We start from the raw sequence: 27,131 nt of genomic DNA, 5'->3' as shown, positions 1-27,131 counted from the left end.
AGTTTTTCCTTATCTTATAACCTAAGCAGGAAAATTCTGTACCCTATGGCAGTGATTAATCAGTTGTAAAAAGGTTTTATATGGGCTATGATGGGACCAGTTTTCCGGTCACATGGTTTTAAAAAACTGAAGATGAAAAAAACTCCTGGCCTTTCATCCTGGGGGGGAGACAATACAACTCACAGGGCTGAGCTTGCTTCATGCATGTTGCAATCATGCAGTTCTATGCAACTGTAGGCCGTATAAAAACAAAATGACCTCACGTATGTCATCACTATTATGTTGCTTGATTCATTCCAGTGAATCATTTTGGATTGAAAACGTATAGGCAGCCTAGCCAGCCCAATGTTGAATATAAACCAAATTTGATCACATTCACATTTTCTCCTGGCACACAAATGGACTATAAATACATAACGTTACCAATGAGTTTACCCTGACCAGATGGACAGGGCACATAGGCTGTATGCAGCTGATCTTATTAGGAGCCTACAGTTGATCAGACTGAAAAATTGTAGTTTTCATCCCATACAGCATGTCAGATCGTGAGTTTTTGCTTGTGTGATTATGTGTTTTCATCTTTGCTAAATAGATACCGGAGGAAAGTGAAAGCCTACTTGAGCGCACACGAAAACATGCCCTGCATCAAACTCTCTCTTTAATCTAACTTTTAATGGATGAAGGGATGGAAGCTATAAAATCATTCGCAATTGATTTCGACATCCCAGAAAAGACAGTGGAAAAATCCATATGTTCAGCAAAGTAAAGCATTGTTACGTGCAATTGCCTCTGCAAGCTCATTGTAGTTTCCCTTGTCGGCGGAACGTTCCCTCTCGTAGTGTCCTCTAAAAGCAAATTCTTTCAGGCCCCAAAAACGCAGTGGTGTTGATAAACCGCTTGAGAACATCCCTGTTTCTTCTAACTTTCTCGTTGTGTCGCACAGTTTGAATACGCAGACCTTCGTCATGATCGAGGCAGCTTTTTCCCAGAAGCTTGAATCTGATGTGGGCATTTATATGCTGCCTGCTGAACGATCGATGTTCTTCAGGTCACTGTACCCCTCTTTCGCCCAAGACTCAGACTTTCCAAAAAGCAGGCGAGGCCAAGCAATACAGGCGGCTTGATGAAAGACTTGTTGTTAAGCAGCTGTTATACTTTTGATACCAGTTGGTATTGAATGCCCTCACCTTTTCATTCTTCTTCATGAAACTGATCGCAGGCAGAGATCGACCCTCACTTTTAATTCGCACCGTGTATCCCAGAAAATGAACAGGGTTTTTGTTTAGCTACTGAAGTTAGCAAGGCACATTTAAATAAATGTCACTAACTGGACACATAAATACAGTTCTTAAACCAAGAAAACAATTTATAATATACTTCCTCCGTCTCCTGTAAATAGAAAAAACTAATTTGAATTGAGTAATATCAAAATAATTGCTCAACTATCACTTTTCACTCTTAATCTCTATCCGACAATGTCACCAAGCTTCACAAAACATAGTACCCCCATAATGCTCTGTGGCACAATCCCAATACAACTCACTAGGTTCATTCTCTGATCCTAATTCTATAATTGGATGGACAACATGTCAGTTCATACTGCAAAAGTTTTGATTGGTTAGAGGACGTTCTCCGGAAGTGGTCATAATTACCATGCTTGTCTATGGAAGGGGTGAGGCCTTCAAAAGGTTTTGTATTGAAGTCAATGTGGCCAGAGGAGGACTGAAGATAGCTGTCCCCCGACTACACCATGGTGCTACCCAAGATAGTGCTGTTGAAGTTACTGTAGACCTTCATTGCAAAACAGTGTATTTTAATCAATTATTTGGTGACATATGAAAATATTTATTACAGTTTCATCTAAAAAGGATAACTTTTTTAATGCCAAACATACATTTTGCTTCATGAGTGTATGAATATTTACAGATTCATTTTGGCCTTACCACTTTTATTTTTTATTTTGGTGCTACATACAGCCAGATGCTTTGTATTTTAGTGTGACATCATACAGCCAGATGCTTTGCATTTTAGTGGAACATCATACAGCCAGATGCTTTGGATTTTAGTGGAACATCATACAGCCAGATGCTTTGTATTTTAGTGGGACATCATACAGCCAGATGCTTTGTATTTCAGTGTGACATCATACAGCCAGATGCTTTGTATTTTAGTTTAATATAATACAGCCAGATGCTTTGTATTTTAGTGTGACTGTAACAACCGTCGTTAGGAATGGACCAAGGCGCAGCGGGAATGTGGATAGTCATGTTTATTGATAAAAACAAGTAAAGTATCCACTGGAAAACCAAAAAAACAATACTCACAACGGCAACAGTGTGGCAGGCTAAAACAAATGCAGTGCACACAAACAACTACCCACAATCCCAAAGAAAAACACACCCTTCTATATAGGACTCCCAATCAAAGGCAACTCAACACACCTGCCTTCAATTGGGAGTCCCATCCCCAACACAACCCTTAACATACAAACAACCTGTCACATCCTGACCACAACTGATACAATACCTCCCTCTGCTGGTCAGGACGTGATAGTACCCCCCCCCTCAAGGTGCAGACCCCGGAATGCACCTAAAAAAAAGACAACACAAAGAAATAATCCCCAACAAAACCAATAAACAATAACCCCTAAACAATAAGGGAGGGAAGGGAGGGTGGCTGCCGTCACCGACGGCACTGTGCTACACCCTCCCTCCCTCCCCAACCCACCTATCCTGGAGGTGGCTCAGGTGCAGGACATGGACCTCGCTCCACCTTCGGCGTCGCCCACTTCGGTGGCGCCGATAGCTGCGCCGGGCAGACGGGCCACTCGGGCTGACCCTGGCAGACGGACCACTCTGGCTGGACCGGAAGACATGCGGGCCACTCTGGCTGGGTCGGAAGACATGCGGGCCACTCGGGCTGGGCCGGAGGACAGGCGGGCCACTCGGGCTGGGCCGGAGGACAGGCGGGCCACTCGGGCTGGGCCGGAGGACAGGCGGCCCACTCGGGCTGGGCCGGAGGACAGGCGGGCCAGTCGGGCTGGCCCGGAGGACAGGCGGCCCACTCGGGCTGGGCCGGAGGACAGGCGGGCCACTCGGGCTGGGCCGGAGGACAGGCGGGCCACTCGGGCTGGGCCGGAGGACAGGCGGGCCACTCGGGCTGGGCCGGAGGACAGGCGGGCCACTCGGGCTGGGCCGGAGGACAGGCGGGCCACTCGGGCTGGGCCGGAGGACAGGCGGGCCAGTCGGGCAGGACCGGAGGACAGGCAGGGCACCCTGGCAGATCCGGGCAGGCGGGCACCTCTGGCAGACCCGGGCAGTCGGGCCACTCTGGCAGCTCCGGGCAGTCGGGCCACTCCGGCAGCTCCGGGCAGTCGGGCCGCTCTGGCGGCTCCGGGCAGTCGGGCGGCTCTGGCGGCTCCTGACTAGCGGGCGGCTCTGGCGGCTCTTGACTGGCGGGCAGGTCTGGCGACTCTTGACTGGCGGGCAGCTCTGGCGACTCTTGACTGGCGGGCAGCTCTGGTCTGATGCGTGGGGCTGGTACCGGGCGTGCCAGCCTGGAGACACGCACCTCCATGCTAGTGCGTGTAGCGGGGAACACCGGACCGTAGAGGCGCACTGGCGGTCTTGGGCGCAGGTTTGGCATCACCCCTTCCGGCTTGATGCTCACCTCACCCTGGCACATGCGGGGCGCTGGTACAGGGCGGACTGGCCTGTGCGTCCGTATCGGCGAGATGGTGCGTACCTCAGCGTAACATGGCGCCCTCCACCTCATACGCACCTCCCTGTATTCACGTGTAGCTGGCTTATGGCTCTTCCTTGGCCTGGCCAAGCTACCCGTGTGCCCCCCAAAATAAATTATTGGGGGTGCCTCTCGGGTTTCCTACCCAACCTTGTTCCAGCATAACGTTCCCGTTGGTTCCTCTGTCCAGCTGCCTCCACTCTCCTGAGTGCCTCTACCTGTTCCCATGGGAGGCGATCCCTTCCGGCCAGGATTTCCTCACAGGTGTAGCATCCCTTGCCGTCCAGGACGTCCTCCCATGTCCATTCATCCACCCTGTTCTCCTGTGGCTTCCTCCTCTTCCGCTGCTTGGTCCTTTGGTGGTGGGTAGTTCTGTAACAACCGTCATTAGGAATGGACCAAGGTGCAGCGGGAATGTGGATACTCATGTTTATTGATAAAAACAAGTAAAGTATCCACTGGAAAACCAAAAAAACAATACTCACAATGGCAACAGTGTGGCAGGCTAAAACAAACGCAGTGCACAAAAACAACTACTAAAATATGCACTCGCCTTGCACTCAAACATAGTGGGTGGAAGATATAACGGGATATAACAGCTTATTATTAAAGGACAGGGGTTCATGAACTTTTTCAGCCTGGGATCCAAATGAGAAATTCTGTGTTATCCTTGGACCCAAGCTTATGAAAACATGCTATACGTAAATATCGGTACATTTCATTTCCCTTATGCCTAAAACAAATGCAATATAGACAAAAACAAATAACAAGGAAATTAAATACCCATATAAATAGCAATTCATGTTTATTTTTCCGCATTAAAAACTCTCTTACATATCTGTCCTGGTTGGAAATGTTGCTGTTAAAATACAATAAAAAAGTCATTCTGAACTGGAATAAACTGATTGATCACATCACACAGATGGATAACAGAACACACACACAGGCTTTTTGATAGTGCAACCCTAAGTAACAGTACAGATGAAAAATGATCAGTCCTTCTGTACATCTTACTGTAGAAAGTACAGTTGAAAAAAAGGTCTAGGTTGGAACTGTTGCTGTTAAAATACAATAAATCATTTTTATCCTGAACAGATGTAGACCAGGAAACAGACACGGTCCTAATGAGAGGTTTTCAACAATCATGTCTATTCTGGGATACGTTTTTGACTGTGCAACCCTGAGGTCATGCTCAGCATTGAGTCTGTTTCTGAGTTGAGGTATGTGGTGCCAAACTGGATCAGAACATCTACTGCTTTCTCAGTCAGGCAGGAAACCACTTCCTGCTTTCGATGAGCAACCCAGAATCGTGTTTTGCCCAATCAGTTTTATTCCAGTTAAGAATAAAAATGATTACTTGTATTTTAACAGCAACAGTTCCAACCTAGACTTGTTTTCAACAGTAATTTATACAGTAAGATGTACAGCAGGCCTGATCATTTTTCATCTTCATAGTGAAACTCGGCATTGTAAGCAATAATGTCTTTATACTGAATGTAAGTGTCATTTTAACACCTCAAAGAAGAGGTACAGAGACCCAAAATTGCAATTTACCGTGACCCGTCGAAGAAAGTCAAGTTCAGTCTTGGTGCCAGGCTGCGTGAAACGGGAGAGATGTTCGTTGTGCCCGACTGCCACCACAATATGAGAATCAGAGAGCTAAAAAACGCCATGGAATTAGTGGTTGGGATTCCCACAGACTTCCAGAGAGTATGCTACCTGGATAATGGTCAAATAAATACTTTTGATGTCATTTGCTGGTTTAACTGTTGACATATTTTAATGAGAAATGGGGAGATGTTGTTGATTAATTGATTAGATATGTATCCATTGATTTTTATTGGTTTTAATGAAGTTAGAATCAGGGACATTATAAATCTCAAACGTAGGCTAGCAGTGACAGGCCCGTCACGGTGAACATTTTATTGAGGGTGTTTTCCAGTTTGACTAATTATTTAATGATATACTTCTCTGACCCAAAAAATGGGAGAAACTCCCCAAATACAGGTGTGCCAAGCTTGTAGCGTCACACCCAAGGAGACTCAAGGCTGTAATCGCTACCAAAGGTGCTTCAACAAGTTACTGACTAAAGGGTCTGAATACTGATGTAAATGTGATATTTCCATTTTTTATTACAAGCAAAAGTGTAAAAAATACAGTTTGGGTACTGTGTGTGGATTGATGAGGGAAAAAAGTATTTATTACATTTTAGAATATGGCTGTAATGTAACAAAATGATGAAAAAGTCAAGGGGTCTGAATACTTTCTGAATGCATTGTATATGATGGCACCACTATTCACTGTAATGACATCGTCCCTGGAACTACTGTCACCCTGATGATCTGGCCTTATGATGGATGGGCTGAGCTTGTGATAGCTGCAGCTACTGGGGATGTATTCAAGGTGATGTGGCATGAAAGAAAAACCTAGAATAGTCTACAGCAGTCATACACAGAGACTCTCTATGGCTCAGGTCATTATTGATCATAGTAAAAAAAGAGGCATCATCACCAAAAATAGTAATAGCAATACTGCATTTCTTTATCAGACTTGCTGAAAGATCCACCTCCTTATTTGATCTAATGTGGCTAGCCTGTAATTACTGCACATCTAAACAGCATCTCACAGCTGCTATTACAACCTGTAGACCTTATTTACTTCTCTCTTCCCCTTTTTTAGGATGAACATTTCCATCGACTTTTCACACATGAAATGACTATTTTCTCTTTATTTCATGTAGCTCAAGAGTGTGATGTCCAAACCAGCACCTCCACGTTCGTCCCATCTCAGTGCTATGGGTTCCATGAGAGGAGCTCTCTCCTGGCTCTCTCACCGTCTCTTCTCTGTTCATCAGTGCCCACCGTGGACACATGCCCGCTGTCCGCTTCCTGCTCCAACAAGGTACCCACCACCACAGAGGCAAAACATCTGGATATCACCGGCGCACTGGAAAAACCTTGTATCTCACTTGGGGTGATTTTGATAAATATTTTTTACATAAATTGAATCTAGACATCCCCCTCAGAGGCGTCAAGCCCATAGCAGGGGCAGGTGCACCCTCAGATTTGTAATGTAAAAAAAATAATACAAAAGAACATGTAATAATCTCTGTAATACTACAAGCCACTAGCAATTTTATGAAGTTGTCTTTAGCTAGCCCAGATAGGTTCCCGATCTCCCAACTACCAAGAAGCCATTTCAGCCTATCAATCAAGTAAGAGTAGCTAGCTTGTCTAACTATCTTAGCTGGCATGCCTGCTGGCAAGGTTGGTAGACTTCAGAAAAGCAAGCAGTAATAAGAAAATATTTCTCTAGGGCTAATATAAATAATTCTAAAATGCCTAGTGAACTTCAATTAATGTATAGCAATAGGTCTGAAAAAAAAACCTGTATGTTATTATTTTTAATTCCTGGCGATTTAACTTTTTGGAGATACAGGGTTTTCCCGGTACACTGGCGACATCTGGTTTATGTTAATTAGGCCGTGCAATGGAAAACAATTCGCAAAGGTCAAGCCAGTCCCTCCTTGTTTCAGTGTGGTTTCTTTCTTTCTGCCTAACAAATGTGACCCTGTTATCTCTGTAGGGACCAATGTTAAGGGCCAGACTCCCCTGGGGATGTGGGCCCTCCACGTGGCCGCCGCCTATGGCCAGTTGCAGTCCATACAGGAGCTACTGGTTCGCGACGCCCCACTCCAACTGGAGGACGCTGAGGGCATGATGGCTCTGAGAACCGCCATGTGCTGGTGCCAGAGGATGTGCCCCCGGCAGCTCTTCCTCTTCCACTGGCAGGAGCATGACTCCCAGCTACGCACCTGGCACCGCGGTGCCCACGCCCAGAGATACATGGCCCACCTGGGGCACTGTAGCCGTGGGGTGGAGGGCAGGGTGGAAGTGAGGCAGCTGGGGCCGCCGCAGAACACGGCCATGAGGGCCCAGGCAAGGAGTGCGTGGATGGGGGATGTGTGACCAGAGCTGCAGGTCAAGAACAGGGCGGATGGCCAAGAGCCTGGTCCTGGAGAGCCGTGTACACAGGATTTTATTCCAGCCCAGCACTAACACAACAGTTCCTAACTACTCTGGATTGAATCGCATTAGCGGTCGGATCATTTGAATCAGATGTTTTCGTGTTGGGTTGGAACAAAAACCTGCTAACAGACAATGTTTCCCCCTTCATCATTTAGTCAGAAGTCGGAAGTTTGCCTACCTCTCCCACGTCGGACGTTGAGTAAGCGCTTTCGCAACGGTTCCGAGCAGCAAGACTCCCTTCATGAATTCATCAAGAGGCAGAAAAGTAGATGAACTGACATTTATAATCAAGATAAACCAGTGAAAAAAAAGGTGCAGCAAAAGGGTGCAATTACATTAGTCAGAGATGGGGAAATAAGATGTCTTGAGCAACCTGGACGACAGAATGTGACACTGCTTATTAGCGAATAAAAGTAGCAACCAGAGAGATGAGAACAATATGATAAAAAATATAAATACTGTATGATAAAAGCCAATTCAAATGGAGTTAAACTGAAATGGGGAATAAACTACCTTTAAAGTTTAAATGATTGTAGTCATGTGAACTGTTCTATCAAACAAATGCATTGCCGTTGTACCATGGCAGCATACAGTGCCTTCGGAAAGTATTCAGACCCCTTGACTTTTTTTCACAGCCTTATTCTAAAATTGATTAAATATTTTTTTCCACATCAATCTACACACAATACCTAATAATGACAAAGCGAAAATTTTTGCAAATGTACAAAAAAAAAAAAAAGAAATACCTTATCTACAGTACATAGTTATTCAGACCCTTTGCTATGAGACAAAAAATTCAGCTCAGGTGCATCCTGTTACCATTGATCATCCTTGAGATGTTTTTACAACTTGATTTGAGTCCACCTGTGGTAAATTCAATTGATTGGACATGATTTGGAAAGGTACACACCTGTCTATATAAGGTCCCACAGTTGACAGTGCATGTCAGAGCAAAAACCAAGCTATGAGGTCGAAGGAATTGTCCGTAGAACTCTGAGACAGGATTGTGTCGAGGAACAGATCTGGGAAAGGGTACCAAAACATTTCTGCAACATTTAATGTCCCCAAGAACACAGTGGCCTGCATCATTCTTAAATGGAAGAAGTTTGGAACCACCAAGACTCTTCCTAGAGCTGGCCACCCGGCCAAATTATGCAATCGGGGGAGAAGGGCCTTGGTCAGGCAGGTGACCAAGAAGCAGATGGTCACTCTGACACAGCTCCAGAGTTCCTTTGTGGAGATGGGAGAACCTTCCAGAAGGACAACCATCTCTGTAGCATTCCACCAATCAGGCCTTTATGGTAGAGTGGCCAGACGGAAGCCACTCCTCAGTAAAAGGCATATGATAGCCCGCTTGGAGTTTGCCATAAGGCACCTAAAGGACTCTGACCATGACAAACAAGATTCTCTGGTGTAATGAAACCAAGATTGTACTCTTTGACCTGAATGCCAAGCGTCACGTCTGGAGAAAACCTGGCACCATCCATACGGTGAGGCATGGTGGTGGCAGCATCATGCTGTGGGGATGTTTTTCAGCGGTAGGGACTGGGAGACTAGTCAGGATCGAGGCAAAGATGAACGGATTTAAGTACAGAGAGATCCTTGTTGAAAACCTGCTCCAGAGCGCTCAAGACATCAGACTGGGGGCGAATATTTACCTTCCAACAGCATAATGACCCTAAGCACACAGCCAAGACAACGCAGGAGTGGCTTCGGGACAAGTCTCTGAATGTCCTTGAGTGGCCCAGCCAGAGCCCGGGCCTTTTACCAATATCTTTGGAGATATCTGAAAATAGCTGTGCAGCGACGCTCCCCATCCAACTTGACAGAGCTTGAGAGGATCTGCAGAGAATAATGGGAGAACCTCCCCAAATACAGGTGTGCCAAGCTTGTAGCATCACACCCAAGAAGACTCAAGGCTGTAATCACTGTGAAAGGCGCTTCAACAAAGTACTGAGTAAATTGCTAAGTACTTATGTAAATGTGATATTTCAGTTTTTATTTATTTATACATTTGCCAAACTTTTGGAAAATATGTTTTTGCTTTGTCACTATGGGGCATTGTTTGTAGATTGATGAGGGGGAAAAACGATTTAATCCATTTTAGAATAAGGGTGTAACGTAACAAAATGTGGAAAAAGTCAAGGGGTCTAAATGCTTTCCGAATGCATTGTATACAGGGGACTGAGACTAGTATTCATCTTTGATGTGTCATTTGCCCTGCGTAGAAATGACGATGTATATAGATTTCAAAAATGTCTATTTTGATAGTCACAATACTCTTGTATACATGTCAATATATTCTGCATGTCATTATATTCTCCATGTCAATATATTCTCCATGTCAATATATTCTCCATGTCAATATGTTCTACATGTCAATACATTGTACTTTAAAAACATTATTGTGTGTTTTTATTTTATATGACATAGTATTACTGCAACATTGAGGAAGAGCATCCAAGCAATCATTTCACTGTGCTGTTTACACCTGTTGTATTCTGTGCAACTGACAGATACACTGATTGGATCTGAAATAGTTGCCAATTTGGCAAATAGAAGGTCTAAATGTCCATTTGAGCCAGAATCATGGAAGAGGAATGACATTAAGGTCTGAAAGGCATGAAGATTATGATCACTTACTCAAAAATTTTAAATTGCTATTTTCACCTACACACAGGGGAGAAAGACCAGACTACTGCAATTATTTGTGTTTTGGTTACCAGTAAATACAAATCCCCTCCAGAATGGGGCAACCTCAGAGCAGACTCAAATTGTGTGACTGCTCAAGTCTCTTACCCTGGGCAATAGCGTAACCCTTAATGTCAATCCCTGATGTATGATGACTGTATTAATATATGTTATGTTTTCTATCAGTGTACTGTAGGATAACCACCTTTGAACCTCAAGATGATGCTCATGATAGTAGTAGTCACTGTGCTGATTCACTGCCATGCTGATTGTCTGTGGTTAAAGTCACCATATGACAGAAAAACACATTGAACAATGTAATACAACTCAAACCATCAAGAGAGTGCTAACTACAGCAGTTCAATCTCAACGCAGCAGATGAAGACACATTTAGAGAGTGCTAACTACAGCAGTTCAATCTCAACGCAGCAGATGAAGACACATTTAGAGAGTGCTAACTACAGCAGTTCAATCTCAACGCAGCAGATGAAGACACATTTAGAGAGTGCTAACTACAGCAGTTCAATCTCAACACAGCAGATGAAGACACATTTAGAGAGTGCTAACTACAGCAGTTCAATCTCAACGCAGCAGATGAAGACACATTTCTGGTTTAATGTAGATGCTGATGTGGTGATGATGACTATGTAATGACACATTTTCCTGAAAGTAAGAAAAGGTGTGTACATTAGTAACTGTGTGAAATTTGAGACATTCTTATAACATGGGTAGGGCTCCTTTAAAAGCCCTGGCATCCTTCCATTACTTACAGTACTGCAGTACTACAACAAGCAACTCAATCCACTTACCAACACAACCACGTGAGAGACAGCTTCAATGGGTTTTGGTAAGTCAACTAACACTGCTCATTGCAAGATTTTTGATCAAATTCAGATGCTGAAAAATGTGACTATTGCATTGTCAAGGTAGCCTATGTCATGTTTAGTGACAGAGGGTAATATAGTACAGTGAATGGGTAATTGGGTGACTTGACTTGTAGAATGGAACATTTTCTTACAAAGAAAGATCATCCTTGTTGGTGTTTGTTCATCTGTTAAACAGTAGCAGTTCTAGACCATTTCAACTGGGGGGGGGGGGGGGCAAGCTGGGGCCAGTTGTACTGTTAGAGGGGCCAGTTACATTAGACGTTATTGTTGTCATATCGTTTTCTTCACTGCATTGCAGGCATTAGCAGGCAAAAGACCATGTTCATAATCATCATCACTGTCTAATAACGGATGTAAAAAAATAATGATAGCAAAAATTAGTTATGTAAAAATTATTTCATACTCCACATTTAGGGGGGCCACAAGGGGGTCCAAAATTGATGAACAAATAAGGTTTTATATGTAAGATGGCTAAATAAAGAGCACAATTATTGATCATTATTATATTATTATTTGTGCCCTAGTCCTATAAAAAGTCTTTGTCACTTCCCACGAGCCGGTTTATGACAAAAACTCACACTCATTCTTATGTTTAATAAATATATCGTATAGTGTGTATGTGGCAGGCTTACAATGATGGCAAAAAATAACATTTGAGAGTGCGCTGCCCTTGGTGCTAGAGGGGGTAACAGATGGAGGTTGAATGTTTGAAGGGGTACGGGACTATAAAAAGTTTGGGAACCACTGGCATAGATAACACTAGCAAACTAGAAAAATAGATGTTTCACTTGAATTATTGTCATAGGTTCCTCATACAATTTCATACTGGCCCAAGGCTGTCTTTTACATAGAGATCATATTAAATTCTAATTCCTAAGTCTATGGTCTTTCGCCTATTTCTTTCTGCATATTTATTCTGCATTTTGCATGGTGAAAGGCTACAAGTGTTTTCTCTATCCAGTGATCTAAACTAGCACTGACAGTGTTTCTGCTATGTTGCCGTCAGGCAAAAATGTGACAAACAAACATTGGGCAAGACAACATCAAACACAGATACAGACACCCACACTAGAAAACATAAAAGTTGTATTATCAGGAAATATAGAAAAGCGGGATTTTAACTAAGGGATAATTCAGTTTCAAATGAAAAATGTTTTATCTATATATGTATTAATTTCATTCTTTCTTGAAGACGTTGGTAAAGTAGATCTCCATTGTGAGAAGAACAACACAGCCCACAAAACCAATGACATCTCAGTGAACAGACTGATAGTCAGGAGAGGCCAGTCCTTCCTGGTCACCTTTGAACTCCATGGCCCCTCCAGGCCCACAACAGACTTCCTGGAGCTGAAGGTGGAGACAGGTGAGCTATCTAGAATAGAAAATAGAATAACTTTATTTATCGCTGCTATTTATTAGGGCTGTTTGTATTAAAAGTTTCCCGGACCCAGATTATGCTAGTCCTGGACTAAAACACACTAGGATGGATCTAGGCTAGGGTAGGGAAATCGGCCCTATGTTAGTCCCCTTTGACAAGACAGACATGTGCAGTAATAATGACATTGGAACAAATCCTTGTATGCATTTTACATACCTGAGTTGGGGTCAATTCAATTTAATCTAAAAACTGAATTGCACCAATGACAGGACTTGAGATACCTCCACTTGTAATGTATATGTACTCCTGACATCAACGTTACGCTGTCAGAAAATATTGAATCTTATTGGACAAATACACTGAGTGTACAAAACATTAGGAACACCTGCTTTTTCCATGATATAGACTGACCAGGTGAATCCTGGTGAAAGCTATGATCCCTAATTGAATCCACTTCAATCAGTGTAGATGAAAAAGAGGAGACAGGTTAAAGGATTTTTAAGCCTTGAGACAACTGAGACATGGATTGTGTATGTGTGTCATTCAGAGGGTGAATGGGCAAGACAATAGATTTAAGTGCCTTTGAACAGGGTATGGTGGTAGGTGCCAAGCTCACCGGTTTGAGTGTGTCAAGAACTGCAATGCTGCTGGGTTTTTCACACTCAACAGTTTCCCATGTGTATCAAGAATGGTTCACCCCCCAAAGGACATCCAGCTAACTTGACACAACTGTGAGAAGGATTGGCGTCAACATGGACCAGAATCCCTGAGGAACGCTTTCAACACCATGTAGTGTTCATGCCCCGGAGAATTGAGGCTGTTCTGAGGGAAAATGGGGACTAGTAATTTTTTGTACTCCCAGTGTATCACTGTTTCTGAAAGTTTTCATCAATTTCATTCCTACTGAACACAACCCACAACATCCTCTGTTCTCCATCCAGGGCCCCAGCCTTCGGAGGCATTGGGGACCAGGTCAGTGTTCAGGCTACCTGAGGGCTGTGGGAAGGGTTCCTCCTGGAAGGCCAAGGTTCACCAGGGCTCAGTGTTCCTGGCGGGCTCAATCACCCTGGACATCACCAGCCCAGCAGATGCCCCAGTGGGAGAGTACAGGCTGTCTGTAAAGACCAGCGCCACCGCCTCAGTGGGCAGCAGCCTGGGCAAGCTCCTTCTGCTGTTTAATCCCTGGTGCAAAGGTAAACACAATTCAATTCAAAACAACTTCAAAACAAATTCTGGACAATGAATTCACTTCCTGTGAACGAGATTTGAGAGTATGGTAAAGCATATGTAATACTTTAGATTGGAGTTTAAAGCATTCGTAAAAATGTTAACTAGAACTGTGATAAATTCACTTTTTTAATCACAGAAAGGACAACAAATGCTGTGAATGCATCCATGGTAACAGACAGTCAATATTTGATACAGTATCCAGAGGGTGTCAAATGCTGTATTCCTGAATGTTCTCATCAGTCTAAAAGCTGGAAATGGCTAACTTTACAGAGATTGTTGTAACCCATGTCGCTGTATGGGTTGGAAAGACGCCTCATAACTGTTTTGGGACATAATAGACACACAGATACAAACAATGGGCCACAACATACAGAGCCACATTATATGAATGACAGTCTGTGGTTATGAATGCTGATCTCTAATATCAAAGTGGTGGCATTGCTGTTGAAACCATGTGATGAGTTCATTGGTAGCACAGCCTATTAGCACAGCTTGGTAGCACAGCCTGGCAGCACAGCCTGGTAGCACAGCCTGGTAGCACAGCTTGGTAGCACAGCCTGATAGCACATCCTGGTAACAGCCTAGTAGCACATCCTGGTAGCACATCCTGGTAACAGCTTGGTAGCACAGCCTATCAGCAAGGCTTGGCAGCACAGCCTGGTAGCACAGCCTGCTAACATCCTGGTATTAAAGTCTGGTAACATACTGGTAACACAGCTTGGTAACACTACATTCTAGCATGGGAGACAGTGGTCATAACACAGTAACAGCATGATAACATGTTAAATTTACTCGCAATTTAAACCTTGTCCAGATACCCTTTCATTTCAGTTTGTATAATAATGTATTTTATATTTATCCAGTCAAGTCAGTGGAACAAATTCTTATAATTCATGTTTTTAAAACGGCTGTATTTTGTTGCGGGCTGTAGAGGACTGGGTGCATCTACCTGAAGAGGAGGAGAGGCAGGAGTATGTGATGAGAGAACAAGGCCTGGTGTACAAAGGTTCTGACAAATACATCAGCTCTATGGCGTGGAACTTCGGACAGGTACACAGAACAAACAATACAGTATTGTACAGTTGAAAAGTACTAGCTAGCTGCTTATAACATATAGGGCTTGTTTCCTGGACACAGATTAAATATATTCCTCAACTAAAAAGCAAACTCAATGGAGAATCTCCATCCCAAATTATTTTGACTGTAGAGAAGTCCAGGACTAATCTGTTGTCCAGGAAACCGACCCCAAATGTCACACGATATCTTAGTCTACGTGATTGGCTAGAGTCCTGCGTGGCTCCATTGGTAAAGAATGGCTCTTGCAACGCAAGGGTTGTGGGGTTCGATTACCGCGGGAGACCAATACGAACACTTATCCACTCAATACTGTAAGTCGCTCTGGATAAGAGCGTCTGTTAAATTACAAAATTGTAAGTTAGTATAGACAAGACATTTTAGAAATTGTTGCTAGCTAACCTGCCCAAATGTATTGTTTCTCCAGTTTGAAGACGATATAGTGGACATTTGCCTAAAGCTGCTTGACGTGAATCCCAAGTGTCTGAGTGACCCCGCGAAGGACTTCTCTGCTCGTTGCAACCCCATCTATGTCAGTAGGGTGGTCAGTGCCATGGTAAGATTGGAGATCTGACCCACACTAGTAACAGGGACAACATTATTGAACCCCACTAGTAACAGTGAACAGGTTTCCATCCAACCTTTTTATGCGAGTAAAGTACATGTCAGATAAAACATTTCATGACATTTCATGAAAGTGCTGATGGAAAATGTGGCAGTCAGCTTTACAAATGTTGACAAAACAAAATGCACAAGACAAGGTGGGATGGTTTTGAGTCGGTAAAATTAATTATGAGAGAAATGTTGGTGGAAATGCTTTTATTCGCAAATATTGATTTAATAACCATCATATCGAAGTAAACTTGGAATCACGCAATGACATCTTGTGTGGTCGTCCCACTACGACTCATCGGGAAAGCATGCCGTTTATTAGGCTACAGATAAATCAATTAATGATGAAGTTCACAGGGTGGTGAATGTGCAAGGTGATGAGCTTGATATTTCTTTCTATTAAATATTGAGGGCCTTATTCTGGTAACATGATCCTCGATGCTTGGCTGCCGTTTGACAAATAAAACATAATCTTATCATGTTGGCTATAGTGCATTCGGAAAGTATTCAGACCTTTGGCAATTTCTACATTTTGTTACGTTACAGCTTTATTCTCAAATGTGACCAACCGCCTCGATCTTATGTAGCAAAATGTGATTATTATTCTTTCTTTTTTTCATTGGATAAAGGTAGAGACTCAGAAAATGGTATATCATACAGTTGAGGAACAATGGGGAAATAATCTGCTTTGAAACCCCACTTTTGAGAAAATAGCCCTTGAATGTTTTGGTACACCTACTGGAGAGCTCTTCTACATCCATTCAGCATCGGTCACATCCTCATAAGCCTTAGCCCCGTTCATCTCATTAAGGATTCATATGTGAGGCCATGTGGTAAACACACGCTATAGGTTCCTGACTTTTCCCGTGGCTAAACCAACTAGGCTCGTAATTTAACAATTGTATTCATATTTATGGATGGAATACAAGTTTCTAATTAAGGCATATGAAGGTTCACATGTTCTAGAAGGCATTTCTGCCAATAAACGTATTTAGATAAAAAATTAATGTTTACGTTGAAATGTTGCTCCTGTGAAGTAAGTGACGAAGGACAAAAAAAGTACATTTAATGGAAACACATCTCTGGTGGGAAAATGCGCATATTGTTTTTATGCTTTTATGATTTTAGAATATTCACATGAATATCTGTTGCCACTTGGAATGAAATCCTAGCTAGTGACAGCATTATTGGTTTAACATTGACAACATTATTGACCCCCACTAGTAACAGTGACAACATTATTAAACCCATCTAGTAACCGTGACAACATTATTGAACCCCACTAATAACAGTGACATTATTGAACCCATCTAGTAACAGTGACAACATTATTAAACCCATCTAGTAACCGTGACAACATTATTGAACCCCACAACTAACAGTGACATTATTGAACCCATCTAGTAACAGTGACAACATTATTAAACCCATCTAGTAACCGTGACAACATTATTGAACCCCACTAGTAACAGTGACATTATTTAACCCATCTAGTAACAGTGACAACATTATTAAACCCATCTAGTAACCGTGACAACATTATTGAACCCCACTAGTAACTGTGACAACATTATTAAACCCATCTAGTAACAGTAACATTCTTTAAATCATCATAAGCTCATAGTTCTGTATAAACAGCACAAGAAAATACATTGGTTCATTTCTGGAACATCATCTAGCCCTGTTCACTATAAATGGTTCCAGTGCCACTAATTAAGGTGTTGTTACACATATAGGACTGGTTTCCCGGACCCAGATTAAATCTAGTCCTGGACTAAAAATAACTTTCCACACTGAACATGCTTTTTAGTCCAAGGCTATGCTCAATCTAGATCCAGGAAAGCAACTACATTTTAGATAGTACAAAAACACATTCACTCAGCCAAATGACAGTTCTGAAATCTAATTTTAACATTATTGTCCTTGCCCAGATCAACGCTAACGATGACAGAGGTGTCCTGATGGGGCGGTGGGATGGTCGATACGATGGTGGCATGTCCCCCACTCACTGGAACGGTAGTGTGGAGGTACTAAGGAGGTGGCTCAAAAATGGCAGCAATCCAGTCAAGTATGGCCAGTGTTGGGTGTTCGCCGCTGTAATGTGCACAGGTAGGCTATCACTGTCCAATCTCTCTTCAATTATTATTTTAGTCAATCAATCAATACAATGTTATTTAAATAGAACTGACTATTGCATGCGCTCAGACCCAGGGCTGTGATTGGTTTTTGAGAGGGATGGCACGATTACCCACCACCTCTGATCAGAGGAGAGAGGCTGCGTGTCAATGCCTTGGATGTGCTTATTTTAGTTAACCAGTATTCTTTGAATGTGTTGTTTTAGTTAACCAGTATGCCTGAAATGTATTTCCTTGTCAGTACTGAGGTGTTTGGGAATCCCATGTCGAGTGGTTTCCAACTTTCAGTCAGCCCACGACACCGACAAAAACCTGACAATTGACGACTTCTTCTCCGACTATGGAGTCAGACCCAAACAGAGCCCCGACAGTGTATGGTAAGTGTAACATGAGGTCATTGTGGCTACAGTATGAAGAGTGATGCCAATAGCATGAAGTTTTGAAGACTGGTGTTTCTGCTCAGGAACTACCATGTGTGGGTGGAGGCCTGGATGAGACGGCCCGATCTCTCAGCAGGCTCCTTCATACGATGGCTGGCAGGTTGTGGACCCCACCCCCCAGGAGAAAAGCAATGGTACGGTCCAACTTCCATCTCATCTCACACCATCTTACATAATAACACACTTCTGGAGGTTGTATGTACTGTATGTTGTGTTACTGTGCAGATGGTTCTGAGTTCGTGTCCTAGGTCTGGGAGACATGAAGGGAACTCCCTGTTATACGCTCATGTTGTTTTCTCTTCCCCTCCCCCAGATGTTTACTGCTGCGGCCCTGCTCCAGTCAAGGCAATACTGCAGGGTCACGTTGACCTCAAATACGATGTGCCCTTTGTCTTCGCCGAAGTCAACGCCGACCGTGTAACCTGGATGGTGTTCGCTGACGGCTCCAAGAAAAAGATCTCCACGGACAGTGTGTCCGTAGGCCAGAACATCAGCACCAAGGCAGTGGGCAGTGACAAGAGAGTGGACATCACGGCCAACTATAAATATGCAGAGGGTTGGTATTGAATGAACCGAGAGTCTGACTATATCAAGGTTGAACTGTTATCAATTGATTTCGGAAATAATGCAACGTTACAAGGGTTATCCCTATCATAAGGGTATAAGCGTATTTTATATATTTGAGAACTCTGGTTGGTCTGGGAAATAGTTCTGTACTTTTTTAAGAGATGATTCAGAATGGTGCTGTATCCACCTGTCACAATAATTCTCCCAGGTGAGTGAGAGCAACTGCTTGAGTCACCAGGTACTCATCCAAAATGTCACACCTTTCAAACAGGCACAGAAAAGGAGAGAGCTGTGTACAATCTAGCTGTGAAAAGAGTCAACATACCCGGAGAGAATTCAAACGGGACCCATGACGGCAAACCTGGCGTTTCCATGAAGATCGTGGAGCTGACCAAGCCGGTCAGCGGCAAAGACATCGACCTCAAGCTTATACTGAACAGCAACGACAGTGAAACTCGGACACTAGTGATCAATGTCAACGTTCAGGCCATGAGATACACCGGGATCCCATCCTCCCAGATACAGACCGAATTGAAAAAACTGAAGCTCCTTCCCAACCAAGGTAGAGTGAAAATCTTCCAAACTCTTTCCGTGAGTAGGCCTACAAGGTTTAACTATCACAGTAGTGCACACAGGGAGGCATTTACCTCACAGAACAAAGGGAACTGAAACACTTAACAAAACCAAGAGCACATTGCAGCTATTCACCTTCATAATTCTTTGTCAACATCCTTGGTATGACGCATATATCAATCTCAATGATTGATTTCGACAAAAACGTGGTGTGTTTCAGGAGTGCATATAGTTAGAGTTTAACTGGTCAATTTAACAAAGCTGTAAATTCTCATGTATAGCTGCCATAGCCTTTTAGCAAATCGACTGACTCTAACTCTTATGGCTGTCAGGTTGCTAACATTGTACTGAGTACACAACAGAATGTTAGGGTTGCTAATGTGGTACTGAGGACGGTACAGAAGGTTAGGGTTGCTAATTTGGTACTGAGGACGCTACAGAATGTTAGGGTTGCTAACGTTGTACTGAGGATGCTACAGAATGTTAGGGTTGCTAATGTTGTACTGAGGACACCACAGAATGATAACGTTTGTGATACCTTGACAATCAAATGCATTGTCTCTGTTGGCAGATCTGACTATACCCATCCACATCCCCTTCTCTGTGTACGGTGAGAAAATGCGGGAGAGCAACAGCATCAAGGTTTCGGCTGTGGTCACAGACAAGGACAAGAGTGAGGCAGTGTACATCACAGAGAAAGACCTTGTGCCAGAGAGCCCTTCGCTCACCATCAAAGTGAGTACTGCATATTCCCAACATTGTCATTTCGCAGTCTGTCAGATCCTTAACTTCTATGGGCTAGGTGGGACGTTAGCTTCCCACTCTATTCAACAGCCAGTGGAATCGCGTGGCGCGAAATATAAATAGCTCAAAAATGCAATAATTTCAATATTTCAAACATATGACTATTTTACACCATTTGATAAGACTCTCGTTAATCTAACCACATTGTCCGATTTCAAAAAGGCTTTACAGCGAAAGCAAAACATTAGATTATGTTAGGAGAGTACATGGACACAAATAACCACACAGCCATTTTTCAAGCAAGCATATATGTCACAAAAACCCAAAACACAGCTAAATGCAGCACTAACATTTGATAATCTTCATCAGATGACACTCCTAGGACATTATGTTATACAATACATGCATGTTTTGTTCAATCAAGTTCATATTTATATAAAAAAAAACAGCTTTTACATTGGAGTGTGATGTTCAGAAATTGTATTCCCACCGAAAACATCCGGTGAATTTACTAAATTACTCATGATAAACATTGACAAAATACATAACAATTATTTTAAGAATTATAGATACAGAACTCCTTTATGCAATCGCTATGTCAGATTTTAAAATAGCTTTTCGGCGAAAGCACATTTTGCAATATTCTGAGTACATAGCTCAGCCATCACGGCTAGCTAATTTGACACCCGCCAAGTTCGGGGCAACCTAAAGTCAGAATTACTATTAGAAAAATTGGATTATCTTTGCTGTTCTTCGTCAGAATGCACTCCCAGGACTGCTACTTCCACAACAAATGTTGTTTTTGTTCCAAATAATCCATAGTTATGTGCAAATACCCCCGTTTTGTTCATGCGTTCAGGTCACTATCCAAAGGTTAACGCGCGAGCACATTTCGAGACCAAAAAATTCAAAATGTTCCATTACCGTACTTAGAAGCATGTCAAACGCTGTTTAAAATCAATTTTTATGGTATTTTTCTCGTAAAATAGCGATAATATTCCAACCGGACAATACTGTATTCATTCAAAGAGGAAAAGAAAAAATGGCGAGGTCTCGTGAACGCGCATATCCATTCACTTTGTCCTCAGGCAGACCACTGACAAACTGAGTTACTATACTTTGCCCAGAGACAGGAGACGCCCCAATCCACTTTCTGGCGGCTTTAGAGAGCCAATGGAAGCCTTAGAAAGTGCAACATAACCCCACGGATACTGTAGTTTCGATAGACAAGCAAAAGGAGAACTACAAAATCGCAGACAGGCCACTTCCTACTTGGAATCTTCTCAGGTTTTTGCCTGCCATATGAGTTCTGTTATACTCACAGACACCATTCAAACAGTTTTAGAAACTTTAGAGTGTTTTCTATCCAAAGCCAATAATTATATGCATATTCTCGTTTCTGGGCAAGAGTAGTAACCAGTTTAAATCGGGTACGTTTTTTATCCGGCCGTGAAAATACTGCCCCCTAGCCCAGACAGGTTAAGCCACTCCAATCACCTACTTAGAACAGCTCAACTTTCTCTGAGTGACATTCATTGGGGGTCTTTACATACTCTTGGGTTACCATGTTAGTTTATAGGTGGCAAACACACTAGTAGCGAGAATAGCAATTTGCAAGGACAATAATGGTTGGCCTGTGAATAAACGTGTTGTGAAGATGAAAATCTAAAGTGTTAGACTGTCATCTGAACAGTTGATCTATTAAATACAACGTTAATATCAGTAACAGCCATTAAACTGGAGATGGGGTTTATTCAGTGTGATAGTTCCAATATAATATACTATTTAGCAAATGCTTTTCTTCGAATGTGTGCTCTCTTTTAGGCCATTGGATCTGAATTGCAGTATAGTGACATGACGGCAGAGGTTGTGTTTGAGAACCCTCTATCCGAAGGTCTGAGAAACTGCTTCATAACAGTGACCGGCAGTGGCTTGCTGACTGAAACAATGGAAGCCAGGTAGGCCTTTGTGACATTTCTCTGATGTCTTTACAAGCAAGGTTTCAGTTTGTCATAAAACCTGAATCCATCCCACTGTGCAAAAACCGGTTGACTCAACATTGTTTCCATGTAATTTCAACCAAAAAAATCTGTGTGATGATGTTGAATCAACATGGAAAACTGATTGGATGTGCAAAAAGTAAACTTTTAACCTTTTTTGTTGAGTTCTAATTCACATTAGGTGATAACTCAACCAAATGCAAATCAGAACTAGACGTTGAACTGATGTCTGTGCCCAGTGAAATGTGTCCAGATTTGAATCCTGGATGTGGACCCAGTTTTTGCCAAGTGGGATGGATTCAGGTTTTATGACAAACCGAAACTTTGCTCGTCAAATTGACAATTTAGCTCTTAATCTCAGAAACCCAGACCTAAAATCTCAGGAAATTGTGTAAAATGCTTGATTAGGTTCTGGTGGGAAAATGTTTGACAGAAGATACTAATGAGACTAGAGCGGTCACCAGCCCCCTAAACAGAAACTCTCAGCCAAGCCCCCCTTCTGAAAACTTCCAGCTTGAAATCATTGTCTGAAATCATTGCTTGAAATCCCCACCCACACATTCAGCACCACCTCCGCCCAGTCCAGATATGTCCAAATATCTAGTGAGGAAACCAAAGCACCGGAACTACGGTTCCTTGTTAGTTGTGGCATCACAGTCTTTTGACAGATGATTCAATACAATTTATGTTACGTAGTCTGTCCACAAGAGATTATTTAGCTCTTGACTAAACTAGAAAGTACATGCATTCATGGGCTGTTCATGTGGTTAAAGCTTAGAGTTTTTCCATCTGAAATATTTTACACTACCTTGTGTGTTGAAGTTTAGAGATCTAAAGCTGCCTTGAGGTATAATGTTTTTCACATGTGTCTCCTCAGAATGCCTTTGCTAAAACAAGGGCAACGACTACGTGTGACGATGCCCTTTACACCATACAGACCTGGTCCTAAGAAGCTAGTGGCCGGCTTCAACTGTGATCAATTCAGGGACATTAAGGCAAGCTGCAATGTGTACATCAAACCCGTCACCGGTGTTGTCCCCCCACTGCGTAGATACTAAAGCCCTCGTGAGAATAACTCTAATAACTCAGATAAGTTCTGCAATTTATACCTTATTTTCCTGTTAAGTCAAATTAGGATATAACGTTAGGCCACCGAGACAGTGTCCAAGTTCTATAATTCTCTGGTAGAATGTCCTGCTTCTATTTCATCACACACAACCGTTAGCTATTTTCTAGTTATGCTATTTTTGACCCCCAGGCTGTTGATGTCATGCAACCTGTAGTTTTTATGTTTATAGTTTTTCATAAAGCCAATAACAAATTTGATATCGGACGACAATTGAATGTTCATGATGTCACCGCAACAACTGTCGAAACACGTAGTATAAACCAGCCTTTAGTCTTGATGATAGTTTAGTACTTTGCTTGTTTAGTACATAGCCTCACATGTGAATCCTTAAAGAGATAGGTGGGGCTAAGGCTTAAGAGGGTGTGAACAATGCTGAATGGGTGCAGACAAAGAAGAGCTCCTCAGTAGTAGTAATAAAACATTCAAGGGTCATTTTCTCAAAAGTGAGATTACAAGTTTTTCAACTTTCAAAGCAGAATTACTTTCCCATTGTTCTTCAACTGTAGTGTATGATATACCGTTTTCTAATTCTGAGTCTCTAGTTTTAGCTAATGTAAAAAAAACTATTTAAAATTTTGCTACAGAAGACTAAATCGAGCTGGTCGGTCACACATGAAGATTAAACAATTTCAGGCCTACTGTACATCTTACTGTATAAATGATTGTTGAAAACAAGTGTAACATGGCTTGACTTTGTCTATGTAATTCTCTGTAATTGCGGTGCATGTATTGTTGACTGGTGTGGCTTCTTAATGCATTTTCAATGGTCAAATAAAATAAAATTAAATGCGTAAATATCCTGATTAACTTATTGTTCTTTCAGATTTCAAGTCTGTCACTCTAAGAAAGATTTCCAAACAGGCTTATGCCACTGTTAGCATCTGGCTGTATGTCCCACTAAAATCCAAAGCTTCTGGCTGTATGTCGTGTGAGATTCCTAAAGATTGGAAAGCTGCCACGGTCACCCCGCTCTTCAAAGGGGGAGACACTCTGACCCAAACTGTTACAGACCTAAATCCATCCTGCCCTGCCTTTCTAAAGTCTTCGAAAGCCAAGTGAACAAACAGATCACCAATCATTTTGAATCCCACCGTTCATTCTCTGCTATGCAATCTGGTTTCCGAGCTGGTCACGGGTGCACCTCAGCCATGCTCAAGGTCCTAAACGATATCATGACCGCCATCGATAAAAGACAGTACTATGCAGCCGTCTTCATCGACCTGGCCAAGGCTTTCGACTCTGTCAATCACCGTATTCTTCGGCATACTCAACCTTGGTTTCTCTAATGACTGCCTCGCCTGGTTCACCAACTACTTCTCAGATAGAGTTCAGTGTGTCAAATCGGAGGGCCTGTTGTCCGGACCTCTGGCAGTCTCTACGGGGGTGCCACAGGGTTCAATTCTCGGGCCGACTCTTTTCTCTGTATATATCAATGATGTCGCTCTTGCTGCGGGTGATTCTTTGATCCACCTCTACGCAGATGACACCATTCTGTATACATCTGGCCCTTCTTTGGACACTGTGATAAACCTCAAAACGAGCTTCAACGCCATACAACACTCCTTCCGTGGCCTCCAATTGCTCTTAAATGCTAGTAAAACAAAATGCATGCTCTTCAACCGATCGCTGCCCGCACCCGCCTGCCAACTAGCATCACTACTCTGGATGGTTCTGACTTAGAATATGTGGACAACTATAAATGTCTGGCTAGACTGAAAACTCTCCTTACAGACTCACATTAAGCATCTCCAATCCAAAGCTAAATTTAGAATCGGCTTCCTATTTCGCAACAAAGACTCCTTCACTCATGCTGCCAAACATACCCTCGTAAAACTGATTATCCTACCGATCCTTGACTTCGGATATTTCATTTACAAAATAGCCTCCAACACTCTACTCAGCAAACTGGATGCAGTCTATCACACTGCTATCCGTGTTGTAACCAAAGCCACATATACTACCCACCACTGTGACCTGTATGCTCTCGTTGGCTGGTCCTCGCTACATATTCAATGCCAAACCCACTGGCTCCAGGTCATCTATAAGTCTTTGCTAGGTAAAGCTCCGCCTTATCTCAGCTCACTGGTCACCATAGCAACACCCACCCATAGCACACGCTCCAGCAGGTATGTTTCACTGGTCATACCCAAAGCCAACACCTCCTGTGGCCGCCTTTCCTTCCAGTTCTCTGCTGCCAATGACTGGAACGAATTGCGAAAGTTGGAGACTTATATCTCCCTCACTAACTTCAAGTGTCAGCTGTCAGGGCAGCTTACCGATCGCTGCAGCTGTACACAGCCCATCTGTAAATAGCCCATCCAACCAACTACCTACCTTATCCCCATATTTGTTTTTCTGCTCTTTTGAACACCAGTATTTCTACTTGCACATCCTAATCTGCACATATATCACTCCAGTGTAAATTGCGAAATTGTAATTACTTCGCCACTATAGGCCTATTTATTGCCTTACCTCCTTACTTAATTTGCAAACACTGTATACAGATTCTTCTATTGTGTTATTGACTGTAGGATTGTTTATCCCATGTGTAACTCTGTGTTGTTTTTGTCGCACTGCTTTGCTTTTTCTTGGCCAGGTTGCAGTTTTACCTGGTTAAATAAAGGTGAAATAAATCTAATTAAAATAAAATAGAAATAAAAATGTTCCATTGAAATACGAAGCGTCTGGCTGTGTGATGTCCCACTAAAATACGAAGCATCTGGCTGTATGATGTCCCACTAAAATACAAAATAAATGTGGTAAAGCCTAAATGAATCTGTAAATATTCATACACTCATGAAGCAAAATGTATGTTTGTCAAATATTTGTCTTGCTGTAATGTAATATATCTTCTGTTAAAATGAGGGAAGTGCACACACTTCAGTAGCATTCAACAAAGTCCCAGTCTATTGAGCTCAAGGTCAGAGAAAAGACCCCCAGTCCTCTTCACACACCTCTTTGTTTTCATTCACCTCATACACACGTACCCACAGTGCCACTCATCGTCTAGCTGGGTCCTTGAATCAGAGCTTTGATCTTCTGTAGGTTGTGATCCACAGCAACGTCCAAAAACTGCACCCAGTTCAGGTCTGCTTCAAAACACACGTGACTGGCCCTGAGGAGGAAGGAGGAGGAGAAGAGATAGGGAGAGGGCTGTGTACTAGTAGAGGAAGGCAAACCTGCCAAGAGAGGGCATTAATCAGAGAGGCAACAAAGAGACCAAAGATAACCCTGAAGGAACTGCAAAGCTCCACAGCGGAGATTGGATTATCTGTCCATAGGACCACTTTAAGCTGTACACACGACAGAGCTAGGCTTTACGGAAGAGTAGCCATAAAAAAGCTATTGCTTTAAGAATAAAATAAGCAAACACGTTTGGTGTTCACCAAAAGGAATGTGGAAGACTCCCCAAACATATGGAAGAAGGTACTCTGGTCAGATGAGACTAAAATTGAGCTTTTTAGCCATCAAGGAAAACGCTATGTCTGGCGCAAACCCAACATCTCTCATCACCCCGAGAACACCATCCTCACAGTGAAGCATGGTGGTGGCAGCATCATGCTGTGGGGATGGGGGTTCACCTTCTAGCAGGACAATGACCCTATGTACACTGCTAAAGCAACACTCAAGTGGTCTAAAGGGAAACATTTAAATGTCTTGGAATGGCGTAGTCAAAGCCCAGACCTCAATCCAATTGAACATCTGTGGTATGACTTAACCTCTCTAGGGGAGGTGGGATGAAATCGTCTCACACTATTCAACAGCCAGTGACAAATCAGAGCGCCAAATTTAAAACCACAAAATGTCATAATTCAAAGTTCTCAAACATAGGACTATTTTACACCATTTTATAGATACACTCCTCCTGAATCAAACCATGTTGTCCGATTTCCAAAAGGCTT

General features: G+C 42.7%; 1 protein-coding gene across 1 annotated transcript; it reads left to right on the top strand.

The window, feature by feature from the left end:
- The first annotated feature begins 11,203 nt into the window (after positions 1-11,203).
- On the top strand, positions 11,204-24,026 carry LOC106597223 (protein-glutamine gamma-glutamyltransferase 2). The gene is given in 14 exon segments (XM_045705612.2): positions 11,204-11,307; positions 12,540-12,710; positions 13,667-13,918; positions 14,887-15,005; positions 15,457-15,585; positions 17,573-17,750; positions 18,018-18,153; positions 18,240-18,294; positions 18,296-18,350; positions 18,530-18,772; positions 19,055-19,345; positions 19,928-20,091; positions 21,925-22,058; positions 22,978-24,026. Coding segments are annotated over 14 exon segments (2,118 nt in total). The 5' UTR covers positions 11,204-11,297; the 3' UTR covers positions 23,159-24,026.
- The last annotated feature ends 3,105 nt before the right edge of the window (positions 24,027-27,131 follow it).

This window comes from Salmo salar, chromosome 22 (genome assembly GCF_965601325.2).
Source record: "Salmo salar chromosome 22, fSalSal1, whole genome shotgun sequence".
In the NCBI taxonomy this organism is placed as follows: Eukaryota; Metazoa; Chordata; class Actinopteri; order Salmoniformes; family Salmonidae; genus Salmo; species Salmo salar.
The sequence above is the reverse complement of the archived record's forward strand: the minus strand, read 5'-3'. Positions and strand labels throughout refer to the sequence as shown.